This window comes from Ascaphus truei, unplaced genomic scaffold (genome assembly GCF_040206685.1).
Source record: "Ascaphus truei isolate aAscTru1 unplaced genomic scaffold, aAscTru1.hap1 HAP1_SCAFFOLD_648, whole genome shotgun sequence".
Taxonomy (NCBI): Eukaryota; Metazoa; Chordata; class Amphibia; order Anura; family Ascaphidae; genus Ascaphus; species Ascaphus truei.
In genome coordinates, this window is record NW_027456981.1 from 3,981 (window position 1) to 13,817 (window position 9,837).

The window sequence follows — 9,837 nt, forward strand, 5'->3', positions numbered from 1 at the left end:
CTGATTCCCTCCCAGTATATTCTTATTTCTATGTACTATATTATATATACTATTTCTATGGGTTCCCCTGCTGGGCCGGGATCAGTACTCCTAGCTCCTGATTCTGACCCAGCCTTTCTCACATACACAGAACGCAGCATGAAGAGGCTCAGTGAAGGTGGCAGTGACGGTGTGTAAGTGTCTGATCGGGTCACACATCTGATAAAAGGACAGCCGCCCAGCCTCATAGTCCAGGTATATTCCTAATCTCTGCACGGGAGACTCGGGATATATCCGTGTTTGTATTGAGTTATGTATCACTGAATGATTATTACCCCACATGTGCAAACACCAGGACTTCTTATTAAATCCTATGAAGGACTGACGTCCTTCCTTACTATACTGGGATAGGAAATCCCTACCCTCCTGCGCCCTGATTCACTGATCTCCACTTCCCAGTAATGTTGTCCTGAGGAAAAACTCCTGCTGCTTAAAACCTGATTATACACAAATCTCCCTCGTGTATTTGGGCGTAACTGGTTTCTTTCTGACCAAGATGCAGTTTTCAGGTCACGTGATACGGATACATTATTAGCAGCTGTATTTACATCCAGTAATAGGCCTGAATCCCCTGCACACAGAACCCGCTCTTTGCTATTAGATCAATCACAATGTCAGCTAATCTCTGTAAGGTCAGTGTGATCAGAACCTCATCCAAATCCCCTACAGCAGGGACCTTATTACCCTCTCTCTCTCTGTCCTCAGCATTGTCTGACTCCCGTCCCTGTAAGACAGTTAATGGATCAGTGATGTTGCACAGCTCCTCAATGTGAAGCATCTTCCTGGACAGCTCGTCCTTCTTTATTTCCAGCTGCTGGATTAGATCAGAGACTCGGAGAGAAACCTGCTCTTCCCACCTGGTGATCTCACTCAGGACTCGCTTCTCTAGGACTTCCAGCTGTGCCCTGATGTCCCTAATCAGGGCAGTGACTCGGGCTGTTACCCCAGCTGCTTTCTCTTGCGCTTCTCTCTTCTGTCCCTGCAGACTCTGGGCCCTTTCTCAGTCTCCTCTCTCACTGAGGTCAGTTTCTCCAGAACATGTCTCAGTTTCTCCTTCTTCTTCTCAGAGGCCTCATTCAGCGACTCCACCTGGTGTCCCCTGTGCTCTCCGACCAGGCAGCAGGACACACAGATACAGGCAGCATCCTCAGTGCAGTAATACTCTAGGATCTCCTTGTGGACGGGGCATTTCCTGTTCTTTAAGGAGGTGGTTGGCTCAGTTAAGACGTGTTCCTCTGACTTGCTGTGTCTCTCTAGGTGAATATCACACAGTGAGGTGTCACACAGCAGACATGTTTTAGCAGCGGGTACAGAGGAGGTAACACAGTAAGTGCAGAAGATCACAGCCTCCTCCTGCTCCGGCTGAGTAGAAAGGAAACGCTCCGCTATGTTACACAGCTCCAGGTTCCTCTGCAGTGCAGGACGCTCCTGAAACTCTGCTCTGCATTCAGGACAGGTATAAAGTCCAGATCCCCCCTGGGAATCCCACACACTCCCAATACAGCCCTGGCAGAAGTTATGCCCACATCTCAGCGTTACAGGCTGGGTATAAGTGCTCAGGCAGATTGGGCAGGTTAGCTCCTCTCTCAGACCAGCAGACGCCATGCTTGGAAGCAGCAACAGGAAACGAAACTGAAATTCTCCTTTGTCTCATATAACCAGTGGGGCGTTTCCCTTCTCAGCACACAGGGGCGGGGAGTTTGTAACTCAGACTTTAGCTGTGTGACCATTAACCCTGTAAGTTCCTGGCTGCAGTATACAATATGAGGAATGAGTATTTAATAGAATTTGCAGCGTCTCCTGTCTGTGCTCACATGGGGTGTTTGGTGACATGTGACAGAGGTTTAGCACTTCAGGTGTTAAGTAACCTTTTAAGTCAGCTGTGTGTGTTAAGAAAGGCAGAGGCCCCCGATGGGGCCGTTGTGACGGGAGGGGGTGACCTGGTTCACAAAGGTTAAGCCTGGTTTTGGTTACTCCTGATCCGTGTATAAGGGTCCAAGAGAGTTAGCTCTTGGGCCCAGTAACATTGTATCTTTACCATGTGTTACCTCAGATATCCCCAGGACAGGTATGTGAGATATATATATATACATTGCAAAGTGCTGAAGGGCCCCTCTGGGTAACTGATTAATACATGAGATATATTCCCCTGTTCTCTCCCTCGCTCACTGAATCCCTCCCAGTATATTCTTATTTCTATGTACTATATTATATACTAGCTGAGAGCCCCGGCGTTGCCCGGGATGTTTGTGGTGTGGGTGTGGCATTTGGGTGGGGAGTGGTCCACACGGCCCATGTGCAGTGGTAGTGCTGCTGTGGCTGTACTGATGGTGATTGTATCGGTGTGCTGATTTGGGAGGGTTTGGTGCTGATGTGGGGTGCGGATGTGGGTGTGCCGAGGACGGGAGGAGGGGGGGGGAGAGCGGACGGGAGGAGGGGGGGGGGAGAGCGGACGGGAGGAGGGGGGGGGGAGAGCGGACGGGAGGAGGGGGGGGAGAGCGGACGGGAGGAGGGGGGGGAGAGCGGACGGGGGAGGGGGGGGGGAGAGCGGACGGGAGGAGGGGGGGGGGGGGAGAGCGGACGGGAGGGGGGGGAGAGCGGACGGAGGGGGGGGAGTGCGGACGGGAGGAGGAGGGGGGGAGAGTGCGGACGGGAGGAGGAGGGGGGGAGAGTGCGGACGGGAGGAGGAGGGGGGGGGAGAGTGGACAGGAGGGGGGTGGGTTGGTTAAAATTTCCGGGTCTCTCCTCTCCACTCCCCCTGTATGTTTCTCCGCTCCCCCCCTCTCTCTCCCCTCCTGCCCCCCCCCATGTGACACAGACACACACACACAGTGAGAGACACACACACAGTGAGAGACACACACACAGTGTCACACACACACAGTGAGAGACACACACAGTGAGAGACACACACACAGTGAGAGACACAGTGTCACACACACAGTGAGAGACACACAGTGTCACACACACACACAGTGAGACACACACACAGTGAGACACACACACACACACAGTGACACACACACACAGTGACACACACAGTGACACACACACACAGTGACACACACACGTCACCTCTCCTTCGGGGCGCCGCCATCTTAGGTGCCGCGTGTCCCCCCGCCGGGGAGGGAGGTGAGTGCGGGAGGGAGTGGAGCGGGAGGGAGGTGAGTGCGGGAGTGGAGCGGGAGGGAGGTGAGTGCGGGAGGGAGTGGAGCGGGAGGGAGTGGAGCGGCTTCCGGGCGCCTCTTAGGTGCCGCGTGTGCCAACCCCCGCCAGGGAGGGAGTGGAGCGGGAGGGAATGGAGTAGGAGGTGAGTGGAGTGGGAGGGAATGGAGTGGGAGGTGAGTGGAGCGGGAGGTGAGTGGAGCGGCTTCCGGGTGCCTCTTAGGTGGGCGCGTGTCCCCCCGCCGGGGAGGGAGTGGAGCGGGAGGGAATGGAGTGGGAGGTGAGTGGAGCGGGAGTGAATGGAGGGAGGTGAGTGGAGCGGGAGGGAGTGGAGCGGCTTCCGGGCGCCGCCGGGGAGGGAGTGGAGCGGGAGGGAATGGAGTGGGAGGGAGGTGAGTGTGATGGGGGGGGAGAGGACAGAGAGGTGTGTGTGTGTTTTTTTTTTTTTTTTTTGTGGACCTTTGGCCCGTCACTCCGCCTCAGGCCAATGCGAGGTGTGGGGGGCGGGCCAAGGGGGTGGTGTGAGTGTGTGAGGCCAATGAGAGGTGTGCGGGGGCGGGCGGCCCAAGGGACCAATGAGATTGCCGCTAGGGACACCGGACATCCAGACAGGCAAACATACAGTGCTTTCACTAATATAGTATAAGATACTTTTTCTATGGGTTCCCCTGCTGGGCCGGGATCAGTACTCCTAGCTCCTGATTCTGACCCAGCCTTTCTCACATACACAGAACGCAGCATGAAGAGGCTCAGTGAAGGTGGCAGTGACGGTGTGTAAGTGTCTGATCGGGTCACACAGCTGATAAAAGGACAGCCGCCCAGCCTCATAGTCCAGGTATATTCCTAATCTCTGCACGGGAGACTCGGGATATATCCGTGTTTGTATTGAGTCATGTATCACTGAATGATTATTATCCCACATGTACAAACCCCAGGACTTCTTATTTTCTCCTATGCGGGACAGACCTCCTTTCCTTACTATACTGGGATAGGAAATCCCTACCCCCTGTCCCCTGAGTCACTGATCTCCACTTCCCAGTAATGTTGTCCTGAGGAAAAACTCCTGCTGCTTAAAACCTGAGCAGACCGAAATCTCCCTGGTGTATTTGGACGTAACTGGTTTCTTTCTGAGCAGGATGCAGTTTTCAGGTCACCTGATACAGATACATTATTAGCAGCTGTATTTACATCCAGTAATATGCCTGAATCCCCCTGCACACAGAACCCGCTCTTTGCTATTAGATCAGTCACAATATCAGCTAATCTCTGGAAGGTCAGTGGGATGAGAACCTCATACACATCCCCTACAGCAGGGACCTTATTACCCTCTCTCTCGGTCCTCAGCATTGTCTGATTCCCGTCCCTGTAAGACAGTTAGTGGATCAGTGATGTTGCTCAGCTCCTCAATGTGAAGCATCTTCCTGGACAGCTCGTCCTTCTTTATTTCCAGCTGCTGGATTAGATCAGAGACTGGGAGAGAAACCTGCTCTTCCCACCTGGTGATCTCACTCAGGACTCGCTTCTCGAGGACTTCCAGCTGTGCCCTGATGTCCCTAATCAGGGCAGTGACTCGGGCTGTTACCCCAACTGCTTTCTCTTGCGCTTCTCTCTTCTGTTCCTGCAGACTCTGGGCCCTTTTCTCAGTCTCCTCTCTCACTGAAGTCAGTTTCTCCAGAACATGTCTCAGTTTCTCCTTCTTCTTCTCAGATGCCTCATTCAGCGACTCCACCTGGTGTCCCCTGTGCTCTCCGACCAGGCAGCAGGACACACAGATACAGGCAGCATCCTCAGTGCAGTAATACTCTAGGAGCTTCTTGTGGACGGGGCATTTCTGTTCTTTAAGGAGGTGGTTGGCTCAGTTAAGACGTGTTCCTCTGACTTGCTGTGTCTCTCTAGGTGAATATCACACAGGGAGGTGTCACACAGCAGACATGTTTTAGCAGCGGGTACAGAGGAGGTAACACAGTAAGTGCAGAAGATCACAGCCTCCTCCTGCTCCGGCTGAGTAGAAAGGAAACGCTCCGCTATGTTACACAGCTCCAGGTTCCTCTGCAGTGCAGGACGCTCCTGAAACTCTGCTCTGCATTCAGGACAGGTATAAAGTCCAGATCCCCCCTGGGAATCCCACACACTCCCAATACAGCCCTGGCAGAAGTTATGCCCACATCTCAGCGTTACAGGCTGGGTATAAGTGCTCAGGCAGATGGGGCAGGTTAGCTCCTCTCTCAGACCAGCAGACGCCATGCTTGGAAGCAGCAACAGGAAACGAAACTGAAATTCTCCTTTGTCTCATATAACCAGTGGGGCGTTTCCCTTCTCAGCACACAGGGGCGGGGAGTTTGTAACTCAGACTTTAGCTGTGTGACCATTAACCCTGTAAGTTCCTGGCTGCAGTATACAATATGAGGAATGAGTATTTAATAGAATTTGCAGCGTCTCCTGTCTGTGCTCACATGGGGTGTTTGGTGACATGTGACAGAGGTTTAGCACTTCAGGTGTTAAGTAACCTTTTAAGTCAGCTGTGTGTGTTAAGAAAGGCAGAGGCCCCCGATGGGGCCGTTGTGACGGGAGGGGGTGACCTGGTTCACAAAGGTTAAGCCTGGTTTTGGTTACTCCTGATCCGTGTATAAGGGTCCAAGAGAGTTAGCTCTTGGGCCCAGTAACATTGTATCTTTACCATGTGTTACCTCAGATATCCCCAGGACAGGTATGTGAGATATATATATATATATATACATTGCAAAGTGCTGAAGGGCCCCTCTGGGTAACTGATTAATACATGAGATATATTCCCCTGTTCTCTCCCTCGCTCACTGAATCCCTCCCAGTATATTCTTATTTCTATGTACTATATTATATACTAGCTGAGAGCCCCGGCGTTGCCCGGGATGTTTGTGGTGTGGGTGTGGCATTTGGGTGGGGAGTGGTCCACACGGCCCATGTGCAGTGGTAGTGCTGCTGTGGCTGTACTGATGGTGATTGTATCGGTGTGCTGATTTGGGAGGGTTTGGTGCTGATGTGGGGGTGCGGATGTGGGTGTGCCGAGGACGGGAGGAGGGGGGGGGAGAGCGGACGGGAGGAGGGGGGGGGGAGAGCGGACGGGAGGAGGGGGGGGGGAGAGCGGACGGGAGGAGGGGGGGGAGAGCGGACGGGAGGAGGGGGGGGGAGAGCGGACGGGAGGAGGGGGGGGGAGAGCGGACGGGAGGAGGGGGGGGGGGGGAGAGCGGACGGGAGGGGGGGGGAGAGCGGACGGGAGGGGGGGGAGTGCGGACGGGAGGAGGAGGGGGGGAGAGTGCGGACGGGAGGAGGAGGGGGGGAGAGTGCGGACGGGAGGAGGAGGGGGGGGGAGAGTGGACAGGAGGGGGGTGGGTTGGTTAAAATTTCCGGGTCTCTCCTCTCCACTCCCCCTGTATGTTTCTCCGCTCCCCCCCTCTCTCTCCCCTCCTGCCCCCCCCCATGTGACACAGACACACACACACAGTGAGAGACACACACACAGTGAGAGACACACACACAGTGTCACACACACACAGTGAGAGACACACACAGTGAGAGACACACACACAGTGAGAGACACAGTGTCACACACACAGTGAGAGACACACAGTGTCACACACACACACAGTGAGACACACACACAGTGAGACACACACACACACACAGTGACACACACACACAGTGACACACACAGTGACACACACACACAGTGACACACACACGTCACCTCTCCTTCGGGGCGCCGCCATCTTAGGTGCCGCGTGTCCCCCCGCCGGGGAGGGAGGTGAGTGCGGGAGGGAGTGGAGCGGGAGGGAGGTGAGTGCGGGAGTGGAGCGGGAGGGAGGTGAGTGCGGGAGGGAGTGGAGCGGGAGGGAGTGGAGCGGCTTCCGGGCGCCTCTTAGGTGCCGCGTGTGCCAACCCCCGCCAGGGAGGGAGTGGAGCGGGAGGGAATGGAGTAGGAGGTGAGTGGAGTGGGAGGGAATGGAGTGGGAGGTGAGTGGAGCGGGAGGTGAGTGGAGCGGCTTCCGGGCGCCTCTTAGGTGGGCGCGTGTCCCCCCGCCGGGGAGGGAGTGGAGCGGGAGGGAATGGAGTGGGAGGTGAGTGGAGCGGGAGTGAATGGAGGGAGGTGAGTGGAGCGGGAGGGAGTGGAGCGGCTTCCGGGCGCCGCCGGGGAGGGAGTGGAGCGGGAGGGAATGGAGTGGGAGGGAGGTGAGTGTGATGGGGGGGGAGAGGACAGAGAGGTGTGTGTGTGTTTTTTTTTTTTTTTTTTGTGGACCTTTGGCCCGTCACTCCGCCTCAGGCCAATGCGAGGTGTGGGGGGCGGGCCAAGGGGGTGGTGTGAGTGTGTGAGGCCAATGAGAGGTGTGCGGGGGCGGGCGGCCCAAGGGACCAATGAGATTGCCGCTAGGGACACCGGACATCCAGACAGGCAAACATACAGTGCTTTCACTAATATAGTATAAGATACTTTTTCTATGGGTTCCCCTGCTGGGCCGGGATCAGTACTCCTAGCTCCTGATTCTGACCCAGCCTTTCTCACATACACAGAACGCAGCATGAAGAGGCTCAGTGAAGGTGGCAGTGACGGTGTGTAAGTGTCTGATCGGGTCACACAGCTGATAAAAGGACAGCCGCCCAGCCTCATAGTCCAGGTATATTCCTAATCTCTGCACGGGAGACTCGGGATATATCCGTGTTTGTATTGAGTCATGTATCACTGAATGATTATTATCCCACATGTACAAACCCCAGGACTTATTATTTTCTCCTATGCGGGACAGACCGCCTTTCCTTACTATACTGGGATAGGAAATCCCTACCCCCTGTCCCCTGAGTCACTGATCTCCACTTCCCAGTAATGTTGTCCTGAGGAAAAACTCCTGCTGCTTAAAACCTGAGCAGACCGAAATCTCCCTGGTGTATTTGGACGTAACTGGTTTCTTTCTGAGCAGGATGCAGTTTTCAGGTCACCTGATACAGATACATTATTAGCAGCTGTATTTACATCCAGTAATATGCCTGAATCCCCCTGCACACAGAACCCGCTCTTTGCTATTAGATCAGTCACAATATCAGCTAATCTCTGGAAGGTCAGTGGGATGAGAACCTCATACACATCCCCTACAGCAGGGACCTTATTACCCTCTCTCTCGGTCCTCAGCATTGTCTGATTCCCGTCCCTGTAAGACAGTTAGTGGATCAGTGATGTTGCTCAGCTCCTCAATGTGAAGCATCTTCCTGGACAGCTCGTCCTTCTTTATTTCCAGCTGCTGGATTAGATCAGAGACTCGGAGAGAAACAGCCCTGGCAGAAGTTATGCCCACATCTCAGCGTTACAGGCTGGGTATAAATGCTCATGCAGATGGGGCAGGTTAGCTCCTCTCTCAGACCAGCAGACGCCATGCTTGGAAGCAGCAACAGGAAACGAAACTTAAATTCTCTTGTTATTCAGCACACAGGGGGCGGGGAGTTTGTTACTCAGACTATTAACCCTGTAAGTTCCTGGCTGCAGTGTACAATATGAGGAATGAGAGTCCTGTATGTCACGGGAGACCAGGCAATTATTTGTAAAGTGATATAAAAATACAGATAGCACTAGTAGGACAATATGAATAAAAATATGAGACAGACATCGTACCCACTTCTTATACGTACCAGCGCCATCGCTTAAGCTGCCGTGTGAATTGCCCTATAAACGTTACACATAAGACGAGCATTGAGAGGAACGTACGTAATAAATTCTATACTAGACTATATACCTGTGAGCTTATAGTATCCCCGTCTGTCTCTACATGAGTCATCGGAGCAGAGAATTTAGGTATTGTTACCAAAGCAGGAACAGGACCTAAGAGCCCATTACAGCGCCCCCTCCTGTGGTCAACGTATGTGTCAGGTGTAACAGGACTGGTTCAGGGACAGAACCTATTGTAGACCAAACAAGTAACCATATTAATTGCCTCTCGTTTATTGACTAGGAATATTGGATTATTAAAATACTTTATTATAAGTAATAAGTAGAATAAGTGGGGCTGAATAGGCACATATATATATATATATATACACTGAAACACTAAGCACACTACGGACACACAGCAGGGGGCTCTCAGATATGGCGCCCGGTATAACGTACTGAATCTCGGGGATACAGGTCCCTGGGGAATAGTATGAGCGGGCGATGTGCATATCACAGGGATTGGGGTATAAGGGTTATTGGCATTATATTCCCTTTGCACCCACTGGGCAATACATCTGTATCCCACGCTTTCTCAATAAGACAAACACTTAAACACGGGGATAATATCTAAACTAACGACTCTCTCCCTGCAGCTGGTCACACCTCTCCCCCGGGGAGAAAAGTCACTATGGAAGAAGAGAATATTCCCCTGACGAAGCCTATGGCGAAACTAGTAGGGTGGGGGGTGTGGGGGACGTATAACAGAGCCGTAGAGGACTACCATGGTCCCCTGTTTATCCCCTTACCTTTCCATAGGAGTATAGCACGGCAGGGGAACTACACGTTTCAGGGGCTGCAGGACGTGTTGCCAGGTAACCAATAGGGCTGAGAGATGTATGGCAGTTAGGATTCTGACAGTTAAGGGGACAGTTAGTTGGAAGCTGGATACTAAAGGAGTAGGG

The 9,837-nt window shown here is 53.3% G+C and overlaps 2 protein-coding genes across 2 annotated transcripts; both read right to left on the reverse strand.

The window, feature by feature from the left end:
- Positions 1-433: 433 nt before the first annotated feature.
- LOC142485855 (E3 ubiquitin/ISG15 ligase TRIM25-like) lies at positions 434-1,644 on the reverse strand. Its single transcript, XM_075584561.1, is given in 2 exon segments — positions 434-1,035; positions 1,038-1,644. Coding segments are annotated over 2 exon segments (1,059 nt in total). The 3' UTR covers positions 434-583.
- A 1,331-nt stretch (positions 1,645-2,975) lies between these two features.
- LOC142485854 (E3 ubiquitin/ISG15 ligase TRIM25-like) lies at positions 2,976-6,242 on the reverse strand. Its single transcript, XM_075584559.1, is given in 4 exon segments — positions 2,976-4,212; positions 4,215-4,533; positions 4,535-5,037; positions 5,040-6,242. Coding segments are annotated over 4 exon segments (1,548 nt in total). The 5' UTR covers positions 5,449-6,242; the 3' UTR covers positions 2,976-3,895.
- Positions 6,243-9,837: the final 3,595 nt, after the last annotated feature.